Source organism: Drosophila navojoa, chromosome 4, assembly GCF_054131105.1.
Source record: "Drosophila navojoa isolate 15081-1374.11 chromosome 4, UAZ_NAV_1.0, whole genome shotgun sequence".
NCBI classification, from domain to species: Eukaryota; Metazoa; Arthropoda; class Insecta; order Diptera; family Drosophilidae; genus Drosophila; species Drosophila navojoa.
In genome coordinates this window covers 11,237,877-11,251,498 of record NC_142892.1, presented here as the reverse complement: position 1 = coordinate 11,251,498, position 13,622 = coordinate 11,237,877, and the positions used below count along the sequence as shown (strand labels likewise).

The window sequence follows — 13,622 nt, the reverse complement described above, 5'->3', positions numbered from 1 at the left end:
AAAACACTCATAAATTTGCAGCATGTTTGTCAACTGAAATTTCGCATTCGGGCCGAACTTTTGATTGCCTCTACAAAATCCAAATTTATTTTCTTAAGAAATCAACAGATATTTGTTGATTTATTGTTCAGAACAAACAGGAAAAAGTAGCCCATAAATAAAGTCTATGTATGAATTGATAAATATATTTAATACTTGTTCTTTTTCAACTCAATATTTATTGAGCTTTCAACTTGTCAACTGTAAGATTTGTAGCAATTGAACAACATTTTAATTAGCGTAATGCGAACTTTGGCCACTTTTCGCGTTGTCTAAGCTGCCAACGACACCCCTTTGCCAGAGCGAGCATACATATAGATATATATTTATTGGACTGAAATTGTCATGGGCTATGTACGCTTCGCAACACGGGCTTTGACAACAGGCAGCAGAAATTACCGTTGCTAAGCACTTTCAAATGATTAAGCACTCCCACTTGACGCCTCGTCGTCTGGCCATAATGGGGGAGCTTAATTTAAGCCGTATACGCAACGGGTATACATGTCAATACGTACGTAAGTATGTATGTATGTATGCATGTATATGTGTGTGCAGATGTATGTAGACATTTACATATTTACTCAGCAAGCTTTCACTTTGAAAACTTTTAGGAGCCAAGTGTAGACCCATAAATAATTGTATTTCAAGGGTTTAATGAGCCAATTGAACTGTACGTATGTGTGTGTGTGTGTGTGTGCGTGTGAGGGAGGTGGTATTAAAAATAAATTGAAATAAGCTTATTTTGCAAACGCCAAACATTTGCAGCTGTCGCTGAATATTGATCCTAATGATGCGTGCCCGAGCATTGTGCAAGCGAAAATTTCGAGAACAAACTTCAAAAGGAACAGCAACAGCAAGAGCAACATCTGTGCCTTGCCATTTAATTATGGCCTTTGAAATAAACACAGGCTTCGCATACGCAAATACATACGCTTACTTGTGCATACCAAAAAAAAAAAGGGTTACTCTGTGGGCGTGACCCTGGCCAGCCACAAGGCACAATCGCATAGCAAATGTCGTAGTGTTGTCGCCGCATCTGTCTGAAGCTCGGCAGCCAGAAAAGTCTAAGGGTTTTCCAGGGGCTTCTGGGTCGAATCCACTTTGCTAATTAGGCAACAACAACAACCACTGCAGCAACAACAAGAACAACTAGCAACTTCTAAACTATGCCATTCACACAAACCCACAGCAAACTATGCGAAATTTCAACCAAAATACCCAAAAAATAAATATAAAATAAATTAACAAAAAAACAACCAAATTGACCACAAAATTGTGTTAAAGACTTGCCACACACACACTCACACACACGAAACTAAAACCTTTAGCCACAAAATTGCGTTAAAGCGTTGGTAAAACATAGAACAAAACCGAAACAAAACCTGAAGAGCAACCTGAAGCGAACTAAATCCAAACAGATCTCTTTTTTAATTGCAATTGCTCATCTGCCCCCGGAATGCCAAACTAATCCAAAACTTTGACTGCGAAACTTTGATACATGGATAGCTGTAATGGCTGCTTAAAAAGTTTACCTAATTGCGCAGATAAATTGCGGCTGCTGTGCTGCCTTCTAGAATATTACACATACGACATGTTGCCGCCATCAAACTTTATTTGCTGGAAATTAAAGAACAAAAGCGTTGAACGTGAAAATTGAATTTGTTGGCATTTTGAGTTTTACCTTTGGTTCAAGCAGAGCCCAATCAATCAATGCCTACAACAAGTACTGTTGTTTATTTTAGATACGGGTTTATCACGCTCCCTCTACCCTATCAATATTTACCTTTACATGTTTACCATATCAAATATCAAAACTCATATTTTTCCTACACTCGTAATCAATCTTCAGCCGATGTACTCATAGCTAGTCTGTCTATTTCGTATTGCATATGAGATAAAAAGAAATGGCGAGCCATTGTTATTTCCATTTTTCCTACTCCGCTAACAGCTGCGAATTCGTCATGCATTGAATTTATATCTCTTTTCGTTTTTTCAACATGTAGCCATATTCGTATTTACTCGCATGGATTTCCATATTGTTCGTTATATATACACAACACATATACATAAGTATAAGCATATGTATGTAATTTTGGCATTGCTTATGCCGTCTGTCTTTCAGTTAGCCATGTGCACATAAACTTGTTTTTTCCCCCCTATTATCCTGTCCACTGTGGCTTTATTAAAAACTTTACAATGTGTGTGTGTTTTTTTGGGAGGAAAAGGAAAACTAAGCCCTGCCCCGTCTCCTAAATACCATGCAAACATATCATGAGTGCTACATTTTAGATGTCCAGATGGGAATGCTAAGTGCATAACTCATACGCCACGATGGCCTACTTAGCAAGCAGCTTTACGACCCCCTGCCCAACCTTCACTTTTTTGGGCCACACAATACGCTGCGCCGAGCCCTGTAGGAGCTTACAACTTTTCGGCTTAAAGTGCTCACATATCGGGGCAATTTGTAGCAGGAGCTGTACCCCACAGATACAGTTCTGGCTCTGACTTTCGTTTCGCCTAATGAAGCCGCCGGGCTCGAGGCCAGCTTTGATTATCTAATTATGCGCAAATTACGCAGCTGACTGTGCGGCAAAGTTAATTAGTTTAATTTTAATTATATCGCTTAGTGCATGAGCAGGAGTTGTATATTGTTGTTGCCAGCAGCAGCAGCAGCAGTACATCAAAAATTCAAAAGTGAAAACTGCGTTTGTCATTAGCGGTAAAACGTTTAAGCTAATGTGTGCTGCCAGTCAGAGTGCCACAAAAAGTTTGCCACGCCACAATTTACATGGAAAGTGCGCATCTTTAATTATATTTCTATTCCAGGCACTTACAGTGGGTAAGAGAAGTTCGTACACGCCATACTCAGCCCCACTCCATACACACAGAACAACTTCAATTCAATTTAAGCTCAACGAAACTCAAGTTTAATCTTTCATTCGGTCCCTAAATTGTCCAAGAATTGTGCGCTCCACTTAGGCACGCGTCAAGCGCCGACTTTAGCCCAATATAAATTATGTGATTTTACTTATTTCATTATTTGTCTGCCATACCCTATTCGGTCTAGGCAGCAGAGGCTCGCTTGGTCTAGTGTCATGCCGAAAAGTTTTCCAACATACAAATGAATGCATAATTTATTGTTAATAAATAGCTAAGCATCCGTGCCATCGTGCAGAATGTCTGCGAGTGTTCTAGCCACGCCCACTCTCCGAGCTTACTTCCTGTCGTGTTCCTTCAACTGCAAAACTTGTCACTTGTTCAGCTCATCTCTCTCAATTTGAATTTGTGTGAGGACTTAACTTTTAGCTGCCACACACACACACATACACTCACACATTTTAATAGTCGCTGGCACATAAACCACTTCAGATTGGCCACGACACAATGCACCACCGGGGAGCTGTAGAGTGGGAGCTGTAGAGTGGGTGCTGTGGAGTGGGAGCTGGGGATTGGAGATGGGACCTGGTAGCTGCTTGACATTCGAATTCGTTGCGTTGTCATGTTAAACCACAAAACAATTTAAGTTAGAAACACTGAAAACTTTTCTATTTGCCACGAATCGAGAGCAAGACAGCAACAGAATGTGACAACTAAATGCCAAAGTTGTCAAAAAAAAAAAAAAAATAAGGAGCAATGAAATGTCGAAGCTTAAATGTCCTTATATGAAAAGATGTTGCAAAAGTAATGATTTGCTCGTCTCTGCGCTTCTCACTCTCGAAGTGTTTTAATGCTCTTTTTTGATGTCTGTCTTTTTCTTTCAGGTATTTAACTTTCACTCTTGGAATGTATCATCTTTTTTTCCCTCCTTCCTCTCTCTCCTTCTCTTTATATTTCTCACTTGTTTTAATTTATCTACTTTACACGTCTTCTCTATCTCTACTCCTATTTCTGTCTATCTCTCTCTCTCTCCTCTCAGTACATCTTTCATTACAAGTGCAATCAACGCTGAGCGAGAGCATATTGAGACAGACAACGTAGCTTGCTTGCTTTTCACAGTCACGCACTATAGATACAATCTTTTGTTGGCATATTTTTGGATGCCATTGCCAGCAAGTGGATGACCGAGCAGTTTCATATGGCTGTCCCGGCAACGCCCCGGCCGAGCTGTATTTCGACGATAATTATGCAAAAACTTGTCTAATAGCGGGCTCAGCGCATGAACGGCCTTTGGTCAAATGCCACATGCTGTTGCTCAAACTGTCACACAGGGCGTATGATTGACATGATGACAGGATACTCGCCGTTTCGCCCACACCCCCGCTCTCCTCGGATTTCTCTGCCCACATTCAATGTCATTAGAGCATTTCCAAGAATTTCGACTACAATACGCCCCGGACATTGATTTATTGTCATCTCCAGCTGTAAACATTGCAAATTCGCCTCAATTTCAAATGGCTAATTGATTGAACATTTGTGGCAAGCACTTGATGAGTTCAATTACGGCTTGAGGTAACATTCGAGCAGATATTTTACAGACGCAATTAATAGATGCTCAATGCTCAAGTGTCTCTTATCCAGAAATAAATGCTCACTCAATTCAATCTACATAAGAGACTGCTGCATTGCTTAAGTCAATTGCTGCAGTCAGTCTGAGATGCAAATTCTTTTCATATACATATATCTTCATTCAATTTCGAAATGTTTTCAATTGCTTTTCCGGCTGTGCAGCGCCTTGGACTGGGGCCAAGGCTGAGGGATGCATTATAAATAAAATGATGTAGCTGTCGCTGTCGCATAATTCATTCATATCCTGCTGTGCTCCGCACACGGAGTGCACTCAAATTACGAATACGCCGCGTGCACCAAGACAAAAATCTAGCGCATGCAAAATTTATCACTTTCATGAGGACAAATTTCACTAGCTAGGCCAAAAAGGCAAAGGCCATAATTACACAAGAGTCGAGCGTTAGGTATTGTGGTACGCTTGGAATAGAACTGTCTGTCCCACACACACTTCGGATGGGTCTGTAAATGCAATTCAATCAATGCGCTCGCCACTGTTTGGCATTTTGTGGAATTTGGGGAAGCTCTAATGCAGCGTTCATTTAAATAATTCAAATGTCAGCTGGAATTGCTTGCTGACAGCCAAAATATTGGCGCACTTAAATCATGCACTGCATTTTTAATTAGTTTCAGTCCACACACATCACTTCTGCTCTGACAGCGCACAAATATGTGGCGAGCGGAATAAATAAACAAACGACATAACAAAACAAATTTTCAATTCATTCTGTGTAGCCGCAGTAGCAACTCTGTCTCGCTCTCTTTCTCTTCCTCTCTCTCTCTCTCTCTCATGCTACATTTATCAATTTAACTCAAATAGTTGAAAAGCTTAAAGTTTTCTCATCTTCTTCCCGTTGTTAGATTTCTCTAAATTATTTTATAGATAAACATCTTATATATACATATATATATATTTATCTACATAGCTGTCAGCGTTTCCTGCTTCAAAAGTTTATCAACTCTCAAGTTTTGAGTTTAACCGCATGTGCCCCGCCCACCAAATGCTAACAGCTCCCCCTTTTTTGTGGGAGTTTTCCTGCTCAAAATTAACAAGTTCATATGTCAGTAGCGATAAAATCTTTGACGCTGTCGCATTAGTCCTCTGCTGGATTTACGCCGTTATCAACGGCAGACGCGGCGTATGCGTGATATATGTATGTATGAACATTGTGCCTCACAGCTGGCTCAAACTGTCGCTCATTTGCATGACTTATTTTCTGCTGTTATGATTTATCCCCTCAACTGCTACTGCTGCTTCTGCTTCTGCTGGCTCACTTCACGCTCTTATCAAGCGTAGCCAACACTTCATTAATTGTCTAAAATTAGCCATAAAGTCAGTCAGAGCGACACGCAGCTACTCGCTTTATTGTTGCTGTTGAATTTAGCTGGGCTTATGCAGCAGGACTCCCTCACGTCGCCCCCAAGCCCTTAACTTACTTAACTCATCCCCTACCTAGTCAGGCAGCGTAGCTCTTGCTGTGCCAACCTTAGCCCCAAAAAAGCTCGCACAAAAGTGTTTGAATTAATTTTTCTGTTTTGTTTTCTGGTTTTTGCTTTTGTTTTTTTCTGTTACTTACTCAGTGAGACCCTCTTGCTGCTCATTGAAGTGGCCTTTTGATTTGCTTTGCCACAATTTATTATTTCTCCAACGCAAAATAAAATAATTTGCGTAAAAGCTTAAGAATGGTTAACCAGAGCCAGCAAAAAAATACAAAACAAAGAAACTGAATGATGAGGGCAACAAAAGCTGGCAAAATAACTAAAAGTTGACTAAAGCACACCCTGAGGCGCCTTGTCCAAAATACATCCTATGAGCCCTATGCATATACATAAATTTACATATTTACTCGCTGGCATATGGAATTTCAAGTTTACTTGTTGTTTACTTTATGCAGTGTGTGAGCCTATTCATCTTTAAATATGGATATTTTTTCGAATTCTCTACTTTAATATATGTTTTATTCAGATTTTGTAAGCCATTTTATGATTTATTTACTTTGTAAGAAAAATTGTATTGAAAGTAATATTAAATATCTTAGAAGTTCTTAGAATATATTTGCAAATAATTAAACATTTTAGACTAAAAGAATTTCTTTGATTGTTTTTTTTTTTTTCTTGTCGTTCCTATAAATACTTTTCTTAACAGCTTAAACATAGTACATATATTTTTTATAATAAGAATATAAATATAAATTATGTTACAAAATTTTAAAAATAATTGTACAAAAAAATTAAAACAATTTTTTAATTTGTATTCCATTGTAATTTGTATTTATAATTTTGTTTCTTTAATTTAAGTCAAGTTGAATTCAAATATATATTATATATTTAAGCATATATATAAGCATATATACATCTAATTATAATTCATGTAATTTAAACAGCGATTCCAATCAGATTGTATTCAATATTCCCAGGAGACTTCAGTTGTAACAGATGCTCACCTTTGTCTCTATTCTTATCTAATGAAGCAAACGAGAAAAACGTAAATAAAATACAACAAAACTTTTATAACAAAGGGCAAGCGAATAGCCATGTTTTTTTCCCGTTGGTATTTGTAGTGTATATTTATTTCATTTTGACTAGGGTTAAGCCAGTAACCGCTGCGGCTTGTACCCTTAGTGACTTTTGGTATTTGATGTCAACAATCCATTCGAATAGTTGTTGCTTTTATTTTATGGTATTTCCGCCCCGCTTTTGTTGCCCCGCCCTGCCTTGTGGGCGTACCTGTTACCTTCAAATTCCTGAGGCACATACACATCTATATACATGTATATATAGTACTAATTTTTTGTGGCATGTCTGGGGTGCTTTTGAAGTTTGAAGTTCGAGCTATTGCGTTTCATAGACCAAGTCGCTCTTGTCGCTGATTGAGCGTGAAGTTGTTAAACTTAAGGAGTGCTAAGCGCTGCCAGCTGCCCGATTATGGCCCATAAAGCACGCATGCGGATCTTAGGCGGAGGTCGTGGGCGTGGGCAGGGCGCAAAGCAAAGAAAAGGCTAAAAAATTAAATAACTCCTGTGTGGGCAATGTCCACCTTAAAAGTAATGAAGGCCAAGCCGATGGGGATGTTGGGATTTGGGTGTATATAAGCATTTATATGTATGTGTGTGTCTGCGTGTCTTGGTATGTTTTATGTTATGTTGGCTTTAAGCAGGTCTGACACTCAGGAGATTACCGCAAGTGCAGCTGCCTGAGAAATAATTAGGCTTAAGTAAATTGGATTTTTATTTAAGTTTGAGTTTAAATATTTAAAGTAAGCCAAATATATTTATATACATAATATGTACATAATTTATATATGAAAAATACCCAAAAAATATATATAAAAAATCACCTGAAAATATTGCAAAATTCAAGCTCACATACCAAAAATATTTTAATTCGATTGAAATATTGATATTTTCTCTTATGCCACGCCTCAATATCCGCCCATTATAATATAAACTGTGTATATTTTACACAACTTACGGCATTAAGGTTTAATCTAGACTCAAAGTGATGTAGCTGTGGTCCGACTGGCCACGCCTTCAATGGGCGTAACTCTAATAACTTGTAATCTGAGCTTATAGATATGTACATATATTTACAGCTGATTGGCCACGGCCCAGCATATAAATCAAAGGAAAACCGAAGCATTTATGCCAAGTCTCGAGCCTGCAGCATTCCTATAGACAGACAGCCAATAAAGAATGCATTATATACATACATACATATATAACCCTATATACTGCTTTGATTGCTTTCTAAACAAGAGTATATTTAAACCCGTACTCATAATGCAAATGGTTGCTGTGCGAGCTTGTTACGCTTTCTTTGAGCCATCAATATGCGGTGCCTGTGGTGCAGCGCAGCTTCTCAAGCTACGCCCGTGGCACGCTTGCACTCCGCCAGTTGTTGTTCCAAGCGTAATTGAAATTGTCAGTGATTGGAGGTTGGTTTGGTCAGCGTATAACGTCGTCCAGCTGGTTGCATTATCATGACAAAGCCAGGCAACATGCTGGCCACGTTAAATGCACACAATCAAGTGGCCGACAGCAGTCAGCAGCCGGCAGCAGGAAGCCCAAGAAATGTGCAGCGATTGCGTAACCGTCATCGCATCGTTTAATTAAGTGGGCTCTGCAATCGACTCGATTGCGTCGAGTGATAGCAAATGGCCAATTTCCTCGTAATCTTCCATGTCTCCTTCTTTTTTTTTATTAAGAAATTGGAATGCAATGGAATGAGCATTTGAGGATGTGATTATTATTAGTTAGTTTGCTATTTCTATAAGCAGTTGCTAAGGAAGCAATATAAGTTGTGAACATACCTCATAACATATGTATTAATAATATAAATCCAGCAAAATCTGCTGCTCTACTTGCCTACCTTCTCCTGTTTGAACTCACTCGTAGGCTCTCTCGTGCGCCTCTTCGGTTCTGGAGACGAGCAGAAGTTACAGAAGACTAGATCTTCGCTGCAGCATTATTAGCTCATTGCATTCGGCAAACTCTGAGCAGAGGGAGAGGCAGACTTTGTACAGAGCTCGTAGTCACGATTCCAGTCCTGTGGTAGTATTAGTGAGAGACTGTGTAGCGAAGCAGCGCTTGTATCACGTACATATGTACGTACATGTACGTACGTAGAATTGAGGACATCGTATTCATAAAATAATATTTAATATAAATTAGGAATACATAAATACAACATATATATACAAAACACTCTCGACATTTCCATTGAAATTTAAAGTTAAGTTTATTTATTAATTATATTTCATTTAATATTAAATGTATACATACATATATAATTTTTACAAGTTCGTAAAGCTACTCAAAAGTTTTCACCACATTTACCAAGATATATCTGTTTTGTTCTATTATATTTGAAATATTCTTGTTATCGGGAAATAATGCTCGTAAATACACATATCGTATCAGATTCTAATACAAGGTAAACACTCTACACACATTTATATATATATATATATTTTAATTGTGAATCCCCTTTACTATATATATAATCGTGCCATACTTGGATTTAATGATTTATCATTTCATTTCAGTATATTTTTGTTTTTGTTTTCCTTTTTGCAACTTTGCGTTTTGTTGTGATCTCAAAACTTTTTTTACAAAGCAAATCGAAAAGTGTTAATATGGTAAATATAGGTTGAGTAAATCAGATGGTGATTATTGGCTATATCGGCTGGCTTAAATTATCATACAGTTTAGGACCTAAAAGCGAAAAGGTTTAACAAACAATTGTGGCTAATGTTAAGAAATAAAAAACTAAAGCAGAGAAACGAAAAATTGTTTAACTTTTTAATTTGAAGCGCCTTTCCCCTCCAACTACTTCGTATTGGATGTTCGTCAGCAGCTGCTCATTGTCCATCCAATCAGATGGCCTGTTCCGGATGAAGCGTGTGAATCAAACAGAGATATATCAGCAGGGACTCCATTATAAACATGCAGATAAAATAGACGTAACCCTAGAGCAGCTCCTCGTTGGCATCCACAAGCAGTGGGCGTGGCCGCTGCTCACGACGCCGTCGTGCATGCAACGCCGCCTGCTCGGCTTGATCCAGTTGTGGCTCCTCGTCGCGTTCGACTGCTCCCCCACCCTCGTGTGCTTGCGCCTGCTGTGCTTCCTCGGCCTCTTGGCGCGCCTTCAGCTCTTGAGCGGCGGCCGCTTGCTGTGCCTGCTGCTTCTTGCGGTGCTCATAGTTGACCAGGCGCTGACCCACCAGATACTTGTCCACCTTGATCGACAGATACAGCTTCTTCAGTTGCTTTATCTGAAAGAGCACAAAGCAAACGCTGCCCACAACAATAAAGCTAACTGGATAAACCAGTCTAGAGATGCCCAGCAGGGTGTACGGATCGCTGCAGAAGAGCGGCATAATCGAATGGCCGATCACATAGGGTATAGCCAGAGCTAGGCCAAATGTGGTCACCACCGGTACTGCCAGGTCGCGCATCACAAACTTCAAGTCGAAGTCGCGCAGTCCATCCGTATAGGCGCGCTCCAAAGATCGCTTCAAGTGCCAATCCGGTCCCATCAGTGTGAGTGCTATGGCGATCTTCGTGTACAGCACGCCCAGGGCCCAATCCTGCCACAAGAAGTGTATGGGCGTCTGGCGCCATTGCACGCGTAAAGGTATGACAACCACCAGCTCCAGTAGCAGGCCAAACAGCAGCGGCACCAGCACAAATATACCCAAAAGAGTTAGCACAGGAAGAGCATATTGCAGTGCGACGCGAGCCCACTGTTTCACCTTGTTGACGATGGCGGCTCGTCCCTGTGGCAGCAGTGTAACGACTACAGCCACGCCACGCGACACAATCCAGCATAGATATCCTCCGATTTCGGCCGTGTACAGCTCATGGGGACGCAACAGACGTTCGTTCTTGCGTGCCGCCTCTGGATCTGCCACTGGCATATCGACCGGGACTGGCGGAACAGCCTTGTCGCCCGGTTGACCCGTCCAGAGCATCATCAGACGGCGTCCAATGTAGACGGGAACAGTCAGTATGACCATGGCGGCGCACACAATCGACAAGCACATCAGCGAGAGCAGTGCACAAAGGCGTAGAGTGAAGAATGTGGGTCGTTCGTAAGGCTGGAAACCGACCGGGACATCACGTTGCATGATCGCCTGATGGGCGGCGGCCAAATTGCGTGGCGGTGCTGGCTCTGGAGGTGGCGGTGGTGGCGGCGGGGGTGCAGCAGCAGCGGCACCGCCGGCTTCACCTGGCTGAGCAGCCGCCTCGCCGTCCTCCGGCTCCGGTGCGGGCAGCAAGTAGCTGCGTATGCCAAGCAGCCAGGATACAGCTGTACACCAGATACGTAGTAGTCCCTTCAGCCAAATGCGCGTTTGTGTTTGCTCAAAGAATCCGGGCAGCACAATCTATTGTGAATACGATGTTGTCATTAGCATGATAGACTATGTGAATATGTATGGAAGTACCTGAAGTAAGAGCAGCTGCAAGCTCAGATCATTCACCTCCGAGTCGCCGCTCAGGGCATACGGCAAGAAATTGGGCCAGACGAGCTGTAGAATACGTATGGGCAGCCAGAGCATGAGCAGCACCGCAAAGCCAAAGATCATGGCCGAGGCAACCAGGCGGCGTATGTGACGCACAATGGGCACATGAATCATTTCTTGAATGGGACTGAAGTCGGGATCGTTGACATTGCGGAAGATCCAAAGAACGCCGGGACGCAGCACCTCGCGCAGCAGCGATATGAAGGCGGCAAAGTAATAGACATACACCATGCCAAACATCCAGTGGACAAAGAGAGATGTGCCCGGGGCGGCCTTGAAGCTGGCCTTGCGATCCTTGATGCTGGCATCGAGCAACGGCAACGAGCAAATATCCAGCCACCAGCCACAGATGAGGGGCAGCACGCCGATCTCCACCACGGACAGCAACGATACCTTCACCACAATGTAGCACAGTCCAATGAACCAGCAGATCCGACGCAGCCGAAAGACGCGTGCAAAGAAGTGAAGCACTACCAGGGTCAGTCCGATGCAACAGTAGCCAAACAGCGTGGTGATCAGTCCATGGAAATGCAGCAATGGCTTTTCGGGCTGCAACAAATCCATGGAGCTTAGTATAAAGTTTCCCACGCAATACGGACAAAAGGCAAACGTAAAGATGAACATGGTGTTTAGCGAGATTATCCAAAAGACGTGCTCCAAGAAGACAAGTGAGCCATCCAGACCAAGTAAACGTTCCCAGGTTAACTCTTCGGCGGCCCGATCCCATTCCATTGGATTCCAGTTTTGCTCATCATTGTCGGCATCTGCAGCAGCGATGCCCCCAGCGGCCGCGCCTCCTGCACCAGGCTCCGCAGCTGGTTGGGCTCCGTCGCCCTCATTGTCAGCCGGATTGGCCACAGCTGGTGCGGCATTATCCATGGGCACATCCTGCGGCGCGTTGCCATTGTTGTTGTCATCTTGAGCGGCATCTGGAGCAAGGGGCACAGCGGCAGCGGCAGCAGGTGCAGCTGGGACTGCTGCTGCTGCCGGGGCCTCGTCGCGCTCAAGCCAATCAGGTCCACCGCCATGAAGAATTTGCTCACGCAACCAAACCAGGCCAATAAAAGACAATAGTGTACAAGTTACCACAAAGCATCCACGAAAAGCATCTGCAGCCAGATTCTCTATGGAGAAGATGTCAAACGGAAGCGAGAGAATCATATCAAAAGAACTAGCCCGGAACAAATAGCGATAGGTTCGATATGCCGACAGTGGAACCACACCAAACCAGGCCATGCCCACCAGGGAGTAGTGCAGCCAGCAGCGTGCGCCCTCCAAGACGGCGGACATCAGACCCATCAGGACATCACGTAATGGTAAGACGCGCGGCATATCCGGTGCGTAGATGGGCTGGAAGCTGAAGCGGTAGCCACATAGCTCGCAGTATTCCTTGTGCGAGTAACGCATCCATTGCATCAGACAATCCTGGTGAATATACTTGATGCTGCCAGTGCAGATGCATGGATAAAAGAGCGGTCTATCGGGCAATGCCTCGCAGCGGCAGACGCGACATATGTCGCCCTGCGACAGGTCATCCATTGTTATACGTCTGGGTATGCACTACTGTTCGTCGACTGCTGATTCCACCTTTCTATGGCTATTTGCCATTTGCGCAGTTCGAGATGCACTCACTTATTGCACTCAGAATCCGATTACCGTGTGGTCTCTTTTTTGAATGCTCAATTAGCACCTGAACGCGTTGGAAAACTTTCAAGCAAACTGTCGAGGCGGATCTAACACTTAAAATTTGATTTTAGCATGAAACCAAATCAATTGAACTTTTGATATTACAATTTTTATGCCTGACGCGAATACGTGTAACAGTGTGAGCGAATGTATGTGTGTTGGTATTTTAAAAAGTTTGTACCTTTAAGGTATTGCTTTTTTTTAATACTTTGGTATTTTATTACTTTATTTTTGAAGTCTTTTCAATTGCACACTAACAATGTGTACTGGCTGCTTCACAATACTTTGGAAATGTCATTATCGAATTTTATATACAAAGCTAATGTGATATTTCTTAACAGAAAATTTCACAATGTCAAAACCTACATAA

The 13,622-nt window shown here is 42.1% G+C and overlaps 1 protein-coding gene across 1 annotated transcript; it reads right to left on the bottom strand.

Moving 5' to 3' along the window:
• Window positions 1–9,254: 9,254 nt before the first annotated feature.
• LOC108651711 (E3 ubiquitin-protein ligase MARCHF6) lies at window positions 9,255–13,504 on the bottom strand. The gene is made up of 2 exons (XM_018101577.3): window positions 11,489–13,504; window positions 9,255–11,428 (listed from the first exon to the last, which is right to left on the bottom strand). Exons 1-2 carry the CDS (start codon window positions 13,103–13,105, stop codon window positions 10,010–10,012), a joined length of 3,036 nt encoding a protein of 1,011 aa, XP_017957066.1. The 5' UTR covers window positions 13,106–13,504; the 3' UTR covers window positions 9,255–10,009.
• Window positions 13,505–13,622: the final 118 nt, after the last annotated feature.

Coding starts and splice junctions, on each gene's coding strand:
- LOC108651711 (XM_018101577.3), bottom strand. CDS start 13,105: ATGGATGACCTGTCGCAGGGCGACATATGTCGCGTCTGCCGCTGCGAG. Junction 11,429..11,488: donor TGCAGCTGCTCTTACTTCAG/GTACTTCCATAC, acceptor TATTCACAATAG/ATTGTGCTGCCCGGATTCTT.